Source organism: Balaenoptera physalus (genome assembly GCF_965194825.1).
Source record: "Balaenoptera physalus genome assembly, chromosome: 4".
NCBI lineage: Eukaryota > Metazoa > Chordata > Mammalia > Artiodactyla > Balaenopteridae > Balaenoptera > Balaenoptera physalus.
In genome coordinates this window covers 71,987,825-72,007,683 of record NC_138891.1, presented here as the reverse complement: position 1 = coordinate 72,007,683, position 19,859 = coordinate 71,987,825, and the positions used below count along the sequence as shown (strand labels likewise).

At 43.8% G+C, this 19,859-nt stretch overlaps 1 protein-coding gene across 1 annotated transcript in view; it reads left to right on the top strand.

Annotated features, from left to right (window-relative positions):
• LOC309660384 (uncharacterized protein) overlaps window positions 1-19,859 on the top strand; it is a gene marked incomplete at its 5' end in the record, with an annotated part of 44,726 nt that overhangs the window by 7,089 nt on the left and 17,778 nt on the right. Inside the window, one exon of the mRNA XM_082460976.1 lies at window positions 19,456-19,543. Within this exon, the coding sequence (XP_082317102.1) occupies window positions 19,456-19,543 (88 nt within the window). The remainder of the gene's footprint in view (window positions 1-19,455; window positions 19,544-19,859) is intronic.

Sequence of the window (19,859 nt, the reverse complement as noted above, 5' to 3'; positions counted from 1 at the left end):
TACAAATTTCCAGCTGAGAAGGCGCCACTTAGGCACCTGTAATTGAAATGTTCTCAAAGGGGCACTGGCTGTAACCCCATGTGAATGCCTCAAAAGATGTAATTAGCCAACTGAAGAGCCAGGCCTTGAAAGGAAGGGACACAACATTTCCTGAGTATCGACTACATGTCAGGCTGGGTGCCTTTCATGGATGATCGAGGTTAATTCTTATAAGGTAGAAATTATGATCTTTACTTTATAGATGAGGAAACTGAGGCTTGGAGAGATTAAGTGACGTACCCAAAGTCATAGTGCTGAATCTAAATTCAAACCCAGGTCTGTCTGTCTACATCACCATCATGCCATGGTGATGTCTTACCAAAACAAGTTGAAATCTTTCTCTGATTGATTTTTAAATAAGGCTATCAAGGTTTGCCTGACTCTGGATCCCCGGAATTGACACTGGTTTCTGAAGGCCAGCTTCCCTGACCAGGATCAGCCACCAGGGAGGGTAGGAGAAACAGTACGAAGGAAACCTTGAGTACTATTTCCCAGCATTAATCTCATTCCCCTCAGAAGGGGAATCTAAAGGTGCATCCAAAAAAAGCAAAGGAAAAAAAAAAGCCTTCCTGGACAAACTCCAAGGGGAAGGAACTTTATTGTTCTTGGTTTTATTTGCTCGAGGGCAAGAACAGGATTGCTTAAAAGCTTTGTAAATGGCACACAGGTGTTGGGGTCTGGCTGGTTGGTGCTGGTGGCACTCAGGATATGGCAACCATGGGATGCTTAGTGAAGGGGCTCAAACATCCCTTCCATCTCCTGGGTCCTAAGATCATTCAGATTCAGAGCGGTGACACTAAGTCAGAAGGAAGAGGATATGTGATGTGCAGGAGCTTCTGTTTAGATGGAGATGGAGGAGATGGAAGCACATAGCACTTTGCTTGTTCCCCCCTGTTGAAATGCTCCACTGCCCTCTCTTCCACATCTGGATCCTTCTCATCCTTTGGGTCTCAGTTTAAATGTCACCTCCTCAGAGACGCCTTCTCAGATGATCAGATCCGAAGGCTGTCTTCTCCTAGCTCACCTTCCTTTCCCAGCAGAGGTGCACTGGTCACAATTTGTAATGATACGTTTAGTCATTTACCTGCATAAAGTCTGTCTCCACACCATACTCTTAGACCCACGAAGACGGGCACCACCAGGACGGTCTATTTCTTCACCATGTTTTACTGAGTGCCCAGTACATGGCAGGATGAATGGATAAGTGGAGTGGTTAGAACAAAGGAGTTCTTAATGCGTGAAGGGGTGAGCTGCGTGGGAAACCTAAGTATATGGAAGGAAGGGAAGGGAAGACCCAATTCTAAGCAGTTTTAAGAATAAGAACATTTATTGCAGCACCTAACGAGGAGCCTCGCAACAGGCGCTTCCCGAACTGGCCCCACAGTTGCGGGCTGTCCTTGTAGACAGTGGGATTAAGAAAGAACATACATTTTCACTAATTAAAGAAAAGTTTTGAATTGCAGTTGTTCCCCAGTTCATTGACGTAATGGTAAACCTTCACAGTTCAGAAATGCTAAGCCATTCATTAGACATCTGCTGTGAAATTAACCCCCAATCCCTGCAGCTGAGACATTAGACCTGGGCCCTTTTCCTGGAAGACTAAGTTAAAGAGGTTCGTGTATAGAAACCACTGGGGAGTGTCACCTATAAATGGCTGGGTGGTGAGACTTAAGAAGAACTAGGAGTCTCTCCTTTCCCATTCCCTACCCCCAGCCTTGGCCCAAGTCTTCTTGTTAGATTTCAGAAATTCCTTGATTATTGTATATTCCTTGGACTGCACACCTGGTTGCTTAATTGGCATCTCCATGGGCTGTCTAATAGACCTCTTGAACTTAAAGCATTTAAAATCAATTCTTGGTTACCTCCACCCCTACGAACTTGCTTCTTACCCAATCTTCTCTATATTGGGAAATGTACCACCATTCACCTCTTCTCAAGCCAAAATTTACGAGTCATGTTTATTTCATCTCTTTCCTTCACAGCCCACATCCAATCCAGCAGTAACTCATGTCAGCTCTGTCTCCAAATTACATCCCAAGTCCAGTCACTTCTCACAGTTTCCACTGCTGTCGGCCTAGTCTTTGAACCCTCCTCTCTTAGTTGGACCACTGCAGTAGCCTATAAGTTTGTCTCCCTGCTGCTGTTCTACTTGGCAGCCAAGTCTTTTTGGTCATCTGAAATGTGAAAAGATCATAACACTCCCCAACTTAAAAACCTCTAATGGCTTCCTGATGCCAAAGAATAAAATTCAGTCTTCCTCGGTGGCCTACGAGACTCTATGGGATCTGCCCTTTGCCCGCCTCACGGACTTCTTGCAAGCTTTGTTTACTCTGCTCAGCAACTGGCTGGGTCCTCAGGACCATTGCAGTAGTCAAGTCCGAAATACCTTCCCCAAGAACTCTGCAGGCTGACTTTTTCTTATTATTCAGGTTTAACTTAAATATGTCCTTCTCACAGAAGTCTTCTCTAACTCTTGATCAAAAATAGCCCACCCCTCCAGTCTCTAAGTCCTTACCATGTTTATTTTCTTCATAGCACTTTTCACTATTGGAAATTATTTTACTCATTAGATTACCTTTATTATCTGTCTTCCCAGCAGAATGTATGCGTCATGAAGGCTTATATTGCTTATTGCTGCAGCCCCTACTCTAGAACAGGGTCCATATTTATAGGTATTCAGTGAATATCTGTTGAATAAGGACAAGTTTTAAGCCTTTAATCTCATATTAAAAAGCAAAACTCTTGGGGCTTCCTTGGTGGCACAGTGGTTGAGAATCTGCCTGCCAATGCAGGGCACACGGGTTCAAGCCCTGGTCTGGGAGGATCCCACATGCCGCGGAGCAACTAGGCCCGTGAACCACAACTACTGAGCCTGCGCGTCTGGAGCCTGTGCTCCGCAACAAGAGAGGCCGTGAAGTAAGAGGCCTGCGCACCACGATGAAGAGTGGCCCCCGCTTGCTGCAACTAGAGAAAGCCCTCACACAGAAACGAAGACCCAACAGAGCCAAAAATAAATATAAATTTAAAAAAAACAAAAAAAACAAAAAAAACCCCAAAACTCTTTGCAAGAAGAAAGGTCAACTTTTTTTTCAGGTCTTGGGAAGACCGAGACACTGTAGGGACAGAGGGCATCCAAAATATAGGTAGGTGAAGCCTAAGATAATATTGTAATGGGGGAGCTTAAGAGCATAAAGAAAGGATGAGGATGGGTGACTGGACAGGTGGTCCAGGATTTGGTCTTGGTTCAACCATGATAAATTTAGAGACTGAAGATCCTAGAGTCAAAAAAGAAGAAAGTCACTCAAAGGTCTGCCCGGAGTCCTTGGATTTTTTTCAACCAAGTTTGAAATCTCAGGCAAGTGTTTCAACCCCTCTGGGCCTTAGCCTCTCAGAGCCTTGGGCTAGCTGATCACTAAGGTTTTGGCCACCTGTGATTGCTCCATGTTTATTCAGGAAGTCATAGCCGAGCACCTACTGAGCTCCAAAAACTGTATGACATGCTAGGAATACAGCAAAGGACAAGGCACAGTCCTTCTCCTCATGGAACTTCTAACATAGAAGACAGAGATTAGACAAACAGTTACACAAATAAGCATGTCATACAAATTGTGTTGGGAAGGGGAAGTAAAAGATGCAATGAGAGTTGATAAATGAGCACCTTGTGGGGATTGTAAGGTCAGATGGACCTACTCCCCCCAAAGAGATATTTTCTTAATATTAAAAATATTCAAGCTTTGGGGGAGGGGACAGTGTGGCTTGGGGGAGGGTTTCTGGCTGAGTCCCTGATCGTGGGCTGTGCATCTGGGCAGATGCTTTCTCCATTGCAGTGAAGAACCCCCAGTTCCTGGTACATGGCACGTGGGGTCCTCCTGGAGCCAGGAGGATGTGCTCAGTGGGTCATCTCTGGGCCGAGGGTGGCTAGGGAAAAGTTCTCTGCAGTGTGAAGACTGGTTTTCCTCTATGCCGCAGATGAAGGTGAAACTTGGCATTTTCAACTTTTTATGGCAGTCCCCTGACCCCACCTGGCGAAATCCCCACAGGCAGCAAATAGAAGTTGGAGGTGGAGGGACTGCCCATTCCTCCCCTACTCAGTGTGTGATTTTGTGATGGGTGTGGGTCTTGGTATGTAAATTTATTTGTGCAAGAAATATCACTTTATTTTGTTTAAAATGATCTTAAATCTTTCTCTATGCCCCCATCCTTTCAGGTGGAGGAACTCAATCCCAGTCATTACTGGGCTCTCTCCTCCACTCTCCCCAGTGGGTCCCAGGGGAGGCTGAGATCCCCCAGCCCTCCCAGGCTTGGCCTTTCTGGGGCACCATGGAGCCAACCCGAGGAGCCTCGGCCACCTCCCCGAATGGCTGAGACCACACAGGACTCCAGGGACCTCTCTCCAAGGCTGGAGAAAGTTCTCATCTCTCTTCTCTCCTAGGCTGCTTTCAAAGGTCCCTCCAGGACACCTGGCATCTCTCTGTGCTTTGACTTCTACAAAAGACAGCAAGAGACTCAACTTTCAGGCTTTGTTGCTTACTGCCTGCAGAAATCCCTGAAGCAGGACTGTCTCTCTGCTTGGAGGGCTTGTGGAAACTCAGGAAAAATGCATACAAATTTATACTTTAAAAATTGTCCTGCCATAAGACTGAGGCTCTGCAATCAGGGAAAATCTGCATCTGTCTGAGTCTTGACTTTACCTGGGCAAATCGCCACCGCTTTAAGCCTCATTCCTCATCTGTAAATTAGGGAAAATTGTAGTAGAGACCCCTTCATGGATATATATGCAATATATTTAATATATGCAAATATATTTGCATGCCAAATACTTAGCACAGGGTCTGACACATGGCAGATGCTCAATAAATATTAGCTATGATTTTAATAATATATGATGTTAGTTATAGTTATAAGATATACTGTTAATTATGATCCCCTAGCTTAGTGATTATATAGGTTTTATGGAAGGTGGTCTTTCCAGTGCTGCTAAGCCTTTTCCACCTACCCTGGACTGTTGAACGGGGCTTGGCGAGGCCGGCAGTGTTTTCATGCTCCCCGAAGAGCAGGTGCAAGTCCAGTCACGACTTCTCCCGTCAACCTTGTCAAATCATAAAGAATGATGATCTGTCCTTGGAGGTTCCTACTTTCCTTGTGGCAGCTTCTGAATTATACCTCTCTTGTTCAGACAGATTTTTTTTTCTTCTCTCTACCCTCTCTTCCCCTCCAAAATACTGCAAGTAAATATCATTTATATTGATTTTTTTTCAACCTACCCTCTGGGGAGCCCATTTCCACCCCCTGAAAGTCTGGGAGGCCAGCCTCTGATTATAATTTTTCCTAATGCGAAGTCAAATTTTTGTTTGTTGTGGCAATCTTAAATCTTTTTGAAAAACAGGCTCAAGTCTTTGGGACAGACTCTGACAAGGGCTGTGTGCACACGCTGATGACAGAAGGGTGGAGCCGGGAGGAGAGCAAGGCTTCCATTTGTGAGCTTGGGCAGAAGGATGAACCTCAGAGGGAAGGAAAGGAAGGGAGAAGAGGAGGATCCCCGGGCCTGAGGAGAGAGACACAGAGAGACAGATCCACCGGATGAGGACCTGGGGAAAATGACACAAGGCCAGACTGCCTGTGTACTTTTCTGACTAAACTAAGAACATATTTGACATGAGAAAAAAAAGTGTGTGTAAGGAAAATGGCCTTAATGGATGAGTTGGTTGCATCTTTCCAAATTGAAAGCCAGACCCAGGAAATTTCATTCAGGAATTAAATGCAGAGTAAGGCTGATTTCTTTCTGATTTTGAGTCGTTCTGTAGATTGGAATAGATCATCTCTGCATGTATTTTCTATACTTTAAAGAAACAAGAAAAAACATTGACTTTAAGGGTTCTGCTGATAATACGTTTGAGGACTAGCTTTTATTTAGTGCCTGATATGTGTTAAATATTTAGTAGAGGTTTTATAAATGTGTCTGAATCAACCCTAAAAATAATACTGTGTGGGAGATGTTATCTTTGTTTCTTCCTTTCTTTCTCCCTTCCCTTCCTTCCTTCCTTCCTTCCTTCCTTTCTTTCTTTCTTTCTCTCTCTTTCCTTCCTACCTTCCTTCCTTTCTCCTTTCTTTCTTTCTTTGTGCTTGAACTGAAGTAGTAGCAAGGCAAGCATGCTTACTTTGTTTGTAGTTAACACTAAGTTGAAAAGGGTTGCTAATATTTTAAACGAGGAAAATTCAAAGTGACTGATAAATAGATGGTCAAAGGATGTTTAATAAGAATAATTTAAAAACTGTATAGCTAAGGAAAACAAAAGCAACTCTAGCAATATAGTGTATTAGCTGGAACATAGGCAGTATTTAAAAGAATGTTTCTAGAATGAACATGAATATGACACTTCTGATCCTATTGTTTAACTGGAAACCTAAAACCTACTGGGGGTTCTTAGACCAACAACAAGTTTTTTGGGAGGGAGGGGGACTATTTTTCTCTGTTCTAGATGTAGAAAATGAGGATCAGAGAGGTTAAGTAGCTTGTCCAAAGTCATGTGACCTGTAAGTACAGAAGCTGGGATTTAAACTGGGCCTGGCTCAGGCTACCTGTCCTGTCCAGTCCCCCTCACCAGACAGGGCCTGAGGATTCTCTCTCCAATGTTCTACCTCTTTCTTCTGCTTCCAAACTTCCACCGTTCGTGGAACCCATCCCTCAGGACTCCTCCCCTTTCTCAGCTGCAGCTGCCAAGGCATTGGCTGTAACCTGCCTGCTCCTTTCCCTCATCTCTCAGCAGCCCAGCAGGGCCAGAGCATCCCAGGTATACAACAAATATTTCTTCACCTGACAGTCTCCCAAGGATGTTGTTAACCCCTAGACAACAACGCAAAGTCTATTTTTCAAATTACATCAGTCAATGACTTTTTAGTTTTTGTATTTATCAAAGTTTTACATGCACGTTATGTGGAGAGTCAAATCATTCTATGAGGGTTGCCTTCAATATGCTTGTGTTTCTCTTCTGATTTTCCAGTTTTAAGCACTGACTCTGGAATTCCCACTAGGAAAGATGAGTTTTGCTCTTTCATTCTCTGCCCTAGCCAGGACACCACCCCCCCTTACACTGCACACTCCTCTTCCATTCCACATCCTCCCAAGATTGTTAAATACGAATGTAGTTTATTCAGAATTCTGTGTTTACATTGTTAAAAACAAAATTCAACCCAATAAATGTTAAAGAGCTGGCTGGATCTATTCAATGATTCATGAATCAGGCAGCATCCAGTCTAGCAGATAGAAAGGAGCTCTGAGAGGCTGTATAAAATGAAAGACTTTTACAGGCAGAAAGGAGCAGAAACAGGAAGTTATACTACGTAAGTTCCTTTTAGGGATGGCAGGGGCTATCAGGTAAATGACCTGCCTAGTACTACTCAGGCGATTCCTGATGGACTGGTTTAAGATTCCATTTCAGGGAGAACCGGAACTGTAATTAAGTCTTGGTTTGGTGACATGGAACTTAGCATACGTGACTCCATTTTGGGCCTGTTGTCTTGTTTTAACAACATTATGAAAATTTATATTTATAATGGAGCCTTTGGTAAACTGTGATTATTTTTCCTTTCTTGGAGTTAGTAACTATCTTATTTTTTCATCTGCTTTGTTTCCTTTGTATTAAGCAATAATTAAAGTTCAAACTCTGCCAAAGATCTAAATCCTCTCCACAGTTATTTGAAGGATCAGGTCTTCTATCAAACTCATCTCTGTGTGAAGCCCCTCCCAGAGTTCTGCCCTGCAGCGCTGGGGGTGGGGCCTCCACTCCTGGTGTTCCTCCTGGTACCCCTGCAGCACCCTGCGGTTCCTTTCTTTCCCAGTTGGAGCTCCTGCTTCCTGCATCCATGTCTTCCTCTTTCTTGGTTTACTCTTGAATTTGTGAGGAGCTCTTTTCCCAGTAACTTCATGAGAAAGGGGGCCTTTTTTAAAGGATTTTTTTTTAAATTAATTAATTTATTATTTATTTATTTTTGGCTGTGTTGGGTCTTCGTTTCTGTGCGAGGGCTTCCTCTAGTTGCGGCAAGCGGGGGCCACTCTTCATCGCGGTGCGCGGGCCTCTCACTGTCGCGGCCTCTCTTGTTGCAGAGCACAGGCTCCAGACGCGCAGGCTCAGTAGTTGTGGCTCACGGGCCCAGTTGCTCCGCGGCATGTGGGATCTTCCCAGACCAGGGCTCGAACCCGTGTCCCCTGCTTTGGCAGGCAGATTCTCAACCACTGCGCCACCAGGGAAGCCCGCCATGCCTTTTTAATCTCAGCATTCCCAGCACTTGGCATCGTAGGTGCTCAATAAATGTTTGTTAAGTTGATGAAAGGATAAAGGAAGAAAGGAAGACAGGAAAACATCAGCAGAGAAAAAGTTATCACACATCTAAGAGATAAAAGGGAAACAATAAATCCTGATAACCTGATGTTAAATGACTGACCTAAACTTTTAATTTATGATTTACATAAGTAATAATGAAAGTTCACAAGAACACCTGGATTTAGGAAACTCTTCTCATCTTTTCCAAAGGCAGTCTGGCACAGGGGAAAGAATATAGGCTGTGAATGAATTACCTAAACTTTCCGTGTCTCTGTTTTTCCATCCATAAAAGATAGGGATGATAATACTTACCTAGGAAAACTGTGGTGTTGGGTGACAACTGATAGTTGCTGAGCACTTTCACCTGTCATTCCATCAAAATGACATTTAAATTAAATTAAACCATTTGCATGCAAAATACCTAGCTCAGTGCCTAGCCTGTTGTAGCACTTGGTGAATGAAAATGACTTCCCTTCTTTCTCAAGGGCTCAGGGCTCTCTGAATTGCCAAACACAGCAGTATCAATTGTGTTGAAAATGGTTTAAAAGCTTAGATTTGGATTCTGAAGCATGGTGAGATGCCCATTCTATTCTTGGCTTTCCATGTGACTCGCTGTGTGCCCTTCGCAAGTCCCTCCCCCTCTCTGAGCCTCAGTGCTTTCTTCAGTAAAATGTGGGGTTACTTGGATGGTGACTCAGGTCCCTCCCCCACCCCAACTCTGTCATGCTAGAATCTGGTTCTATGAACTGTCCTTCCCAGAACCCGACTCCACCCAGCTGCTGTGAGCATAGTTTGCCTACAGATAGATGCTATCTCTGGCCCTGGCACCGGCTCCTACAAGACTGGGGCTGTGGTAGGTGTCCTGAGGTTGACTGGGGAGAAGCGAGTACATTATTCTGCAGTGTAATGCAAAAGAGACCTGGCCTTGGCTCCGGCCAGCACCAAGGAAGTGGACTTCATTGTAAAAGCCACCTTGTCAGCGTTAGGTCAGAGTGATTAATGACTCTTGAATCCCACAGCAGAATACCTGACAAAGTACGCTTGGGCCAAAAAGGCAGAACAAACCTAATTAGCCTGGTCGACCCACTCACAAGGTGTGGGTTGCTAAGGATCCCAACAGCTTGGAAAGGAAGCCTCTCCCTTTAGGTCTGTGAAAGCATCAAGTGGCCACAATGGGGAAGGGACTCCATTAAAAGGAGGGGGCCGGCCAATGAATAAACATGCAGGTTACCGTGTTGATATTTCACTGAATGCCGTTCTGAAGTGGGGTGCTTGGGGCCTCCGAGGCCGGCGCCCCTGGTATTGTGCTGGGGGAGGGACTGGCCATTTGAAGTCAAGGTGAGGACATACTGGGGGCAGATGGAACCTGCTTTGTTTGTGAAAGAGTTTTTCTGCTATTTATGCTAATGAGTGGGAAACACTTCTCAAGCATTTCAGATGATTCTGTAATGAGGCCGGGCAGAATGTGCCAACATTGTTGGCCCAGGACGATTTTAAACTCCCACTCGCCACATTAGCAGCCCCTTTCTTTACACGAAGGCCCTTGGAGGGTAAAAGGGGACAATGAAGGGAGAGGGAAAACATCACAAAGAGAGGCTTTTGTTTCGCGTTCCTTTGAACCCTCTCAAAAGCCGGGTTTCAAGGGGTGTGTTGGGTCTGCCTTTCAACGTTACTGAACCCAGAATCCCCTGTTGTTTAGCAACATAGAAAGCTGACCTTAATTGACTCCACTTCTGAGAAGGCTTTGTAAATCACTCTGCCCCAGAGTGAAATTTCCTGATGGGGTCTGTATGTGATATATACCATTATACACTGGATACCAACGCGCCTTCCCACGTACACAGTGATTTTCAGCTTACACCCCACTTTATGGCCATTGTCTAGTTTAATTCTCACAGGCACCTACCGCTGGATGAGGAATCGTTGCTCTCAGTTTACAACTAAGAGAACTGAGCTGCAGAGAAGTTAGGTGGCCTGCCCAGAATCATACGGCAAGAAAGAATCAGAGCTGTGACCCAGAACTTGGATCTCTCTGGCTTTTTCCACTCTATCACAGATATTCCTGGGAATGGAGATCATGTAGATGTGTGTGCCAGAGAGATATCTTCACTGATGAGTTGCTTAAACACATTATTTTTTGGAGAAAGAAGGGCACCACAAGATTATGGTGACATTTTGGATTTCCCCCTTAATTTCTGGGCATGATATCATTTCCTGGACAAGACTTCTCCTTTCACTGTACCTTAGCTGTGCCCAGCTGATTTGTACCCCCCCCCCGCTTCCTTCCTCACCCCCAAGTCACCCAGCTACAGGCACATGGCTGTTCAGTGGAGCAGTACTGGTGTCTCACCTTCCCTATGGGATGGCACTTCTCTGAGCCTCACCAGTGGGGTGTGTTGTGAGGAAGGGGTTCCGCCCTGGAACTCGTCCAGAAGTTGGGCTTCAGTTCAGGCCTGAGAGACATATCCATACCCTCAAAGCCTCTAGACTAGTAATAATCGAAGATGCCTTTGACTTCTGACCAGCTTCACGGGCACTTGACCTGTGCAGTTGTGCAGGACTCTGTGCTCAGAAGGGCCCTGTGCTTGGTTTCATGCCCTGCTGTCATTGTGTTGACATGCTTAATGATTTCATCTCTGAACTTTGTTTTGTAAAATGAAGTCCAATGAACCGATGGAGCAAGGGAAAGGCGTGCGATGTGCCTGTCCATTGCAATTCCTTGCTTGCTGTTCACGGCCCAGGTGAACAGAGTCCCCGTGGGCCCACAGTCAAGGGAGTTTAGTGACACTCAAAGCAAGGTAGGTGCGCTATGTCTACAACTGAGTCGCTGGTGGCCCCAAGAGGCCATGCTTTCTGTTCAAACCAGAATGGAAGAATGCAGAAAGAAGATAGTGGTTTTCTAAGAAACATGACTGACCAAAGAACCCCATCATATCCTTTTTTACTCATGGGACTTCCCCATATTGACCAATCATTCACACTGAAAATGACGACGGAAGGAAAGGGAGAGAGAGGAGGATGCAGAGTTGCTTGTCCTTTTCAGCAGCCTCCTCAGTAAACCAAAGGCAGAGTGCACTCGGGGAACAGGTGTGTATTATGAAGTGAAATAAAAACAGTTGAGTTAGTTTTGAGTGGCACTTCCGCTGTTCTGGTAAGAACAAAAATATATGTATATATAGGATACGAAATCAAAATTCTGTAATTTTGGTGATTCTGCATAGGAATTAAATGCTCTTCTGTTTGCATTCAAAACTGGCATTGTACAATCTAAAGATGAACAGTAAAGCTCGGGCCAATCATTTAAAATTTTCGTTTTGCTTTACTTAGAATGACAGTAAATAGCAAATCAAAACCACCATGAGCCTATTTGACCCACCTCCTAGAGAAATGGAAATAAAAACAAAAATAAACAAATGGGACCTAATGAAACTTAAAAGCTTTTGCACAGCAAAGGAAACCATAAACAAGACGAAAAGACAACCCTCAGAGTGGGAGAAAATATTTGAAAATGAAGCGACTGACAAAGGATTAATCTCCAAAATATACAAGCAGCTCATGCAGCTCAATATCAAAAAAACAACCCAATCCAAAAATGTGCAGAAGTCTAAATAGACATTTCTCCAAAGAAGATATACAGATTGCCAACAAACACATGAAAGGATGCTCAACATCATTAATTATTAGACAAATGCAAATCAAAACTACAATGAGGTATCACCTCACACCGGTCAGAATGGCCATCATTAAAAAAATCTACAAACAATAAATGCTGGAGAGGGTGTGGAGAAAAGGGAACCCTCTTGCACTGTTGGTGGGAATGTAAATTGATACAGCCACTATGGAGAACAGTATGGAGGTTCCTTAAAAAACTAAAAATAGGGGGCTTCAATTGGGCGATTGGGATTGACATGTATACACTGATGTGTATAAAATTGATGCCTAATAAGAACCTGCAATATAAAAAAACAAACAAAACAACTAATACTAAACTTTCATTGGGTTATTTGTATGGAAATATGTTAATATAAATGTTTCAGAAATTACATGAAATTTCTAAAAATCTTATATGTTCTGGTATAATGTTATAAGTCATAATCCTAGTTATTACCTTAAAATGTATATCTCAGAAATAACTAATTTTCTTGTCAACTGCATTATTATGAACTTTCATCAAATTTTTAACTGTGATCACTTTTAAGTCTTTTGTCATTTACAGACAGTTCTGTGTGTACTCTGATGCTTTTGCAAATATGTTCCTATAGAAGGGTTTCATCTTTAAGAAATTCATGGAAAAGACTCTGACAAGTACAGGTTTCTGGTAACTGACTGTACTGCTGAACTGAATGAATAAGCAGAACTGAATTTTCAGAACTCTAATGAAAAACTGATGAACTCATAAAAGTGCTAACAAAAGATCAAGATGAAAAAAAAAATTAATTACATGGGACTGAGTGAACTGATGAGGATGAGTATAATTTTTGTGACTTTCTGTCTGAATTAAAAAAAAAAAAATCCAACAAGGACTCAGAGGCAAAGAATATACAAATCAATTTTCACTGCAAAGTAAAGGAGCTGTTACAGTGGAGGATTACTGGACTGAATGTCAATATTATGACATAGTATGAGTGTGTTTCATGTTTGGTAATTGCAATCATTGTTGCTTTTGTTGTGGTCATCCATGTACAATGCTTGGTGTCAGTCTACTTATCTCTTGTAAAAATAAAATACAGTGTGTGTGTGTGAAAAAAAAAACCTTAATTAAAAAAAAACTAAGAACTTTCACCATAAAAAGTAAAATAGGGCTTCCCTGGTGGCGCAGTGGTTGGGAGTCCGCCTGCCAATGCAGGGGACGCGGGTTCGAGCCCTGGTCTGGGAGGATCCCACGTGCCGCGGAGCGGCTGGGCCCGTGAGCCACAACTGCTGAGCCTGTGCGTCTGGAGCCTGTGCTCTGCAAAAAGAGAGGCCACGATAGTGAGAGGCCCGCGCACTGCGATGAAGAGTGGCCCCCGCTTGCCGCAACTGGAGAAAGCCCTCGCACAGAAATGAAGACCCAACACAGCCATAAATAAATAAATAAATAAAAATTTAAAAAAAAAAAAAAAAAAAAAAAAAAAAAAAGTAAAATAAAATAAAATAAAATGAATGTACTCAAGTTCAAGAATAAAATTAGGAAATTGTTCTCAAAAAAAAAAAAAAAAAAAAAAAAAATAGGGGGCTTCCCTGGTGGCGCAGTGGTTGAGAATCCGCCTGCCAATGCAGGGGACACGGGTTCGAGCCCTGGTCTGGGAAGATCCCACATGCCGCGAAGCAACTAGGCCCGTGAGCCACAATTACTGAACCTGCGCGTCTGGAGCCTGTGCTCCGCAACAAGAGAGGCCGCGATAATGAGGCCCACGCACCGCGATGAAGAGTGGCCCCCGCTTGCCGCAACTAGAGAAAGCCCTCGCACAGAAACGAAGACCCAACACAGCCATAAATAAATTAAAAAAAAAAAAAAAAAAACAACTAAAAATAGAACTACCATATGACCCAGCAATCCCACTACTGGGCATATACCCTGAAAAAACCATAATTCAAAAAGAGACATGTACCACACTGTTTATTGCAGCACTATTTACAATAGCCAGGACATGGAAGCAACCCAAGTGTCCATCGACAGATGAATGGATAAAGAAGTTGTGGCACGTATATACAATGGAATATTACTCAGCCATAAAAAGAAACGAAACTGAGTTATTTGTAGTGAGGTGGATGGACCTAGAGTCTGTCATACAGAGTGAAGTAAGTCAGAAAGAGAAAAACAAATACTGTATGCTAACACATATATATGGAATCTAAAAAAAAAAAAAAAAAATGGTTCTGAAGAACCTAGGGGCAGGACAGGAATAAAGACTCAGACGTAGAGAATGGACTTGAGGACACGGGGAGGGGGAAGGGTAAGCTGGGACGAAGTGAGAGAGTGGCATGGACATATATACACTACCAGATGTAAAATAGATAGCTAGTGGGAAGCAGCCGCATAGCACAGGGAGAACAGCTCCGTGCTTTGTGACCACCTAGGGGGGTGGGATAGGGGGGTGGGATAGGGAGGGTGGGAGGGAGATGCAAGAGGGAGGGGATATGGGGATGTATGTATACATGTAGCTGATTCACTTTGTTATACAGCAGAAACTAACACAACATGGTAATGCAATTATACTCCAATAAAGATGTTAAAAAACAAAACAAAACAAAAAAACACCCTGACAAGTTGAGAGCGAGACTACAGAAGAAAGGAAAAAACTTTCTATTTTAGGACTTTTAATGGCACCTTCTTCCTTTCGAACAAGGGGCTCTCTACTTTCATTTTGCACTGGGTCCTCCAGATTACCTAGGCAGTTCTGTTTCTGACAGAAGACACATAGAAAGTGAATACTAGGTGTTTTAAAAAAAAATGTTCCATGATCACAGATCTCATGATTCACTCAAGAAGAACTGCTCTGTGGATGCTGCAGAGCCTCGTGTTTTATTTGGGTGCTGTGTGGGGCTGGGCATGTGCTGTGACGCTCCGTGGGTGGAGGGTGGTGTCGTGGAGGCCACGTGGATGTATTTCCTACATGAACGTGGATAAGTGGCTTATCCCAGGATGTCTTCTTTTCTATTTTATTTATTTTTTTTTACTTATTTATTTTTATTGAGGTATAGTTGATTTACCATGTTGTGTTAGTTTCAAGTGTACAGCAAAGTGATTCAGTTATATACACACACACACACACACACACACATATTCTTTTTCAGATCCTTTTCCATTATAGGTTATTATGAGATACTGAGGCTGTTTTCTTAATCTGCAAAATGGCAATAACACAGGCTTTGCCCATTGGTCAGGGGTTCCAGTAAAAGAATGGATATAAAGATATTTTGAAAACTGTAAAGTGTTGTGCGTGGATAAAGTACTTCATAATTTTTGGTATTATTTAAAAACCACAAAGCAGGAATCATGACCACTGCTATCTTTGTCCCCTCTGATTTGCGAATTAATTTTGAATGAATTCCTGCCAAGTTTGCATAAATCCAAATTCATTTCTTTTTTTCTTTGACACAAATCTGTTAATAACTGTTTGGAAGACAGTATGGAACTTCAATATATTCACAACCTTTTGTCCCCCTTTGTAGACATGCAATACACATCGATGTTTTTAAAGGCAAGAGTGGTTTGGCAGAAGTTAGAAAAGTTTTACCCTATAGAAAAAAAGCAAAATATAAAGTAGTTTATACAGTATTCTGTGATTACACAGCTGTCAAACCTGTGTATAGACAAATGACAAGGGAATAAACCAAAAGCCCAACAATTAGATAAACAACTTGGTACAGAGGACAAATGAACCCTAATCACATAGGGTTCTATCATAACATGGTCTACTTTTTTTATCACACAGTTTGGATAACTTCTGGATTCAAACATGTTTCTCTAAATGTAACAACTGCTCACAGGCCAAGTCTGATTGATCAACCCGCTGAGACCACAGCAATTGTACTAATCATATCCCTCCAATACCAGCATTATAAATAGTTCTCTGTCATATAGTGAGGACTTCGTCATAAATGATAGACTGATACTGTAGAATAATGGTTGTACTGGGAGGGAAAACATTTCTGCCCATGACCTTGGGGAAGGAATTTCTCTTAGCATGGACCTTGGGGAAGGAACTTCTCAGCATGGACCTCAGTTTCTCCATTTGTCCTTGGAATGGAGTGGACCATGAACTCTAAAGGGCCATCCAGCACCAACATTCTGTGTTTTGATGGCTTTGATGTGACTTTCAAAGCCTCATTGCCAATGTCACCTTCAGGACCATCTGAAAGAGGAGATGCATAGACATGGGGACACTCAGCATGGGCGGGTTCCGTGTGCCAATGTGACACAACAGATCTGGGCTCTCAATACCTGTTCCAGGTTCACACCAGCACAGCAGCTGACCTGTGAATGTCTGTTGAATACCGAATTATGGTTTCATAGTTTACATCTCATTTAATCCTCCTTTTAGACTGCAAGCACTTTAAAGAGAGGCTCATCAAATTCCTCTCTCCCTTCCCATAGCCCCTAGCACACCCACAGGGCCTGGCACTTGGTAGGAGCTCAGTAGATGAGAATTCCAACATTTTGAGAAGACTTAAATGATGGCCAACACCAACTTTGTTGAGATAGATATTCTCACTCATGAAGGACCCCAGCTTGCCCAGATCAGTCCTGGTGGATGTCTGCTGCCCACCAGTGGGAGGAATAGGGGTACAACTTGTGCTTTCCGGGGAAGATGTGCAAACTGGAAACTGTCAAGTCCCAGAAACTGTCAAGTCCCATACCTTATGGCTTCAGGCTTTTCCTTGCTTTGCAGTCCTATCTGAAATGGCATTTGGAATATACCCTTTGAGCCAGCAATGAAAAATTGTGAGAGGCCGTTAGTAGCAGCTGCATTAAGAATAGCCTCAAACTGGAAACACCCCAATGTCCATCAGCAGGAGAATGGGCAAACAAAATGTGCTGTATCCTTATTGGAAAAACTACTAGGCAATAAAAAGGAGCAAACTACATGGATGGATCTTAAAAGCACATAAAGTGAAAGAAGCCAGACACAAAAGAGTCCATACTGAATGATTCCATTTAAATGCAGTTCCAAAACAGACAAAATGGATCTAGAGTGAGAGAAATCAGAACAGTGATTGCCAGGGTAGGGGTGGGATGGGGCAGTTTGACTGGAAAGGGTACAAAGGGACCCTCTCTCTGGTGTGATGGTTATGTTTTCTATCTTGACTGGGCTGGTAGTTACTTAGTTTCCATTTGTCAAAACTCATTGAACTGTACACTTAAAAAATCTGTCCATTGTATTGTTTGCTAAATTAACCCTCAATTCACCTCCTCTCCCCCCAGTACTTGGAGCTGAAGTTTTCTTAGCCTTTCAATGGTTGGCTGTCTCCCGGCTCAGATACTGGGAGGGGAAGTTGTGATTTCCGCAGCTGTGACCACACTGCAGATTTCCTCACATCCGCCTGGGGTGGCTCCAGCACGTGGCCCATTTCTCATGCAGGCACTTTGCTGGCTCTCTGGGAACACCTGTCTCTCCCTGGGCTCTCCTGGGGCCCATGCAAGATGCTCATCCTTCTTCCGTTCAGCACTTCTTCAGATCTCAAGTTCTCTCTGCGTTTTCTCTTCTCCAAGCTAATCCTCAGTTTTTTCCATTCGTGCTTCACTGAACATGGTTTCCAAATCCTTCCTCCTCGGAGTGTCCCTCCCCTGGATCCGATCCAGCTGCCCGGGGCCCATTTAAATGATTCTCTGAACGCTTGGGCTGAGAGCTCGACTTCTACTTCCCAAGTGATTGCAGCAGGAGGAGACAGGCTACGAGCCTTTGTCTGCGTAACCCAACAGGTTAAACTTTTTTTGTTTTTTAAGGGAGAAGACAAATGAAAGCGTGGTGGGTATTCCACAAAGGCTCCTGTGAATGATTGACATACATTTAAGCGGACGGCATATTTGTGCGATGCCAGGGGGCTGATACATTAATAGATATAATTTGTAGGCTCCCAAGGAGAGGTTAAAGAGGGGAACACGGATTCCTTTGAGCTGACTTGGTGCTCCCATGTCATCTGTCCCAGCCTTAATCAAGTTATCATATCAACCCAGTGTGTCCTGGACCCCAGCTCTCTGTCTGAATGAGGAAAAAATTTGCAGACAAATTTCTAGCAGCAGGAAGTTGGTGCTCTCCTGCGAGGCTAGATAAAAAGTACCTGTAACCTCTCCAGGCCTCCCTCCTGCTCCTGCTGGGAGCTCAGTTCAAGTGGCTCCCTTATTTGATTACGCCTCTCAGGCCTTCTCTGGTGTAGGTATCCAGTTCACTGCTGTGCCCACTGGCTCCCTACGAAGCAGAAAACATTAGAGTCACTCTTTTGCGAAATTATGGGGAAGCTGAGGGGGCCAAGCGCTTGTGGTGTGTGTGTGGGGGGGCGGGTGTGTGTGTGTGTGTGTGTGTGTGTATGTGGAGACACACAGATGTGGATAAAGAGAGGAATGCTGTTTGTTAGCAAATGTGGCATTGATTTATACTCCCTTCCTTTAGTCACAGAGTAACTGAGTGGCATCTCCAAATTCTCATGATAAAAAAAAAAAAGAGGTAGCAGAAAAAAAGAAAAAAAGACTCCTGCTAAGTGCTATATATCATTACCTTTTTTTTAGTGTTTGCAAAAGATTTAGAACATGCATAATTTACAATCAATGGACCAAATTCTCCTATTGGATTTAATTTTCCTATGGATTTATTTGCTTCATGACTATATAATTCAAATTAGAGCGCTATATATTATTTTATAATGAATTATGATGGTATTTGAAACTGTTTTCATTCGAGGGTATTATTGGAATGATGCTGATGGGTTGGTGGATTTGTGCATCCATCTCTCCTACACGTTAATTTATGAGTGGACAAAAAAAGTGGAGGTGATATATGTTGTAGGGATGGGCCTACTCTACATTACCTTTTCTCTTTTTTTTTAAATTGATGGCAGATTATTATTTTTTAAAATTTATTTATTTTATTTATTTTTGGCTGCATCGGGTCTTCCGTTGCTGCGCGGGGGGCTTTCTCTAGTTGCGGCGAGCGGAGGCTACCCTTCGCTGTGGTGCGCGGGCTTCTCATTGCGGTGGCTTCTCTTGTTGCGGAGCACGGGCTCCAGGCGCGTGGGCTTCAGTAGTTGTAGGTAGCTCGCTGGCTCAATAGTTGTGCCTTGTGGGCTCTAGAGTCAGTAGTTGCGGCGCACGGGCTTAGTTGCTCCGCGGCATGTGGGATCTTCCCGGACCAGGGCTCCAACCCGTGTCTCCTGCATTGGCAGGCGGATTCTTAACCACTGCGTCACCAGGGAAGCCCTACGTTATCTTTAAAAAACTGGTTTTCTTTCAAAGAAAAACATGTATTTCCCCACACAATCACCAAAAAACAACCAAAAAACCCACTCCCCCACCCCACTGCCGCCAAAACTTGGCAAGGCAAGGCAGTATTTTGTATTCATTTCTGGAAATCTCAACCTAATCAAGGAAAATAATGGTACCATTTTTCATCTTCAGGTGCCCAAGACACCTGAGAATCCGGCCGAAGAGAAGCATTTTAAGATCGGCCTGTGGCTTCGGGCAGACGGGCACTGGCCAGGAGCTGGTAAGAGGGAACGCTCAGAGGGTGAAATTGGACTTGCTCGCGGGCTGAGGACGGTGCTGGGCTGGTAAGACATCGAGTTAGCGTCCATCCATGCATTCCTAAGGGGGGGGGGGAAGGAAACACACCATCCGAACTCAAGATGCCTATTGATTTGTCCCCGTTAGCAGGCAGGATCCTTGAGAAGCCCATGCCTTGGGGCTCGTTAGCATCTTTACTGCGAGAAGACTGCGCAGCGGCGAGTTCCCACGGGGGCCGGGAGTCAGCGGGGCGCTGGGCGCGGGCCGGGAGGCGGCGGCTTTTCTTCAAGGCCTCCACA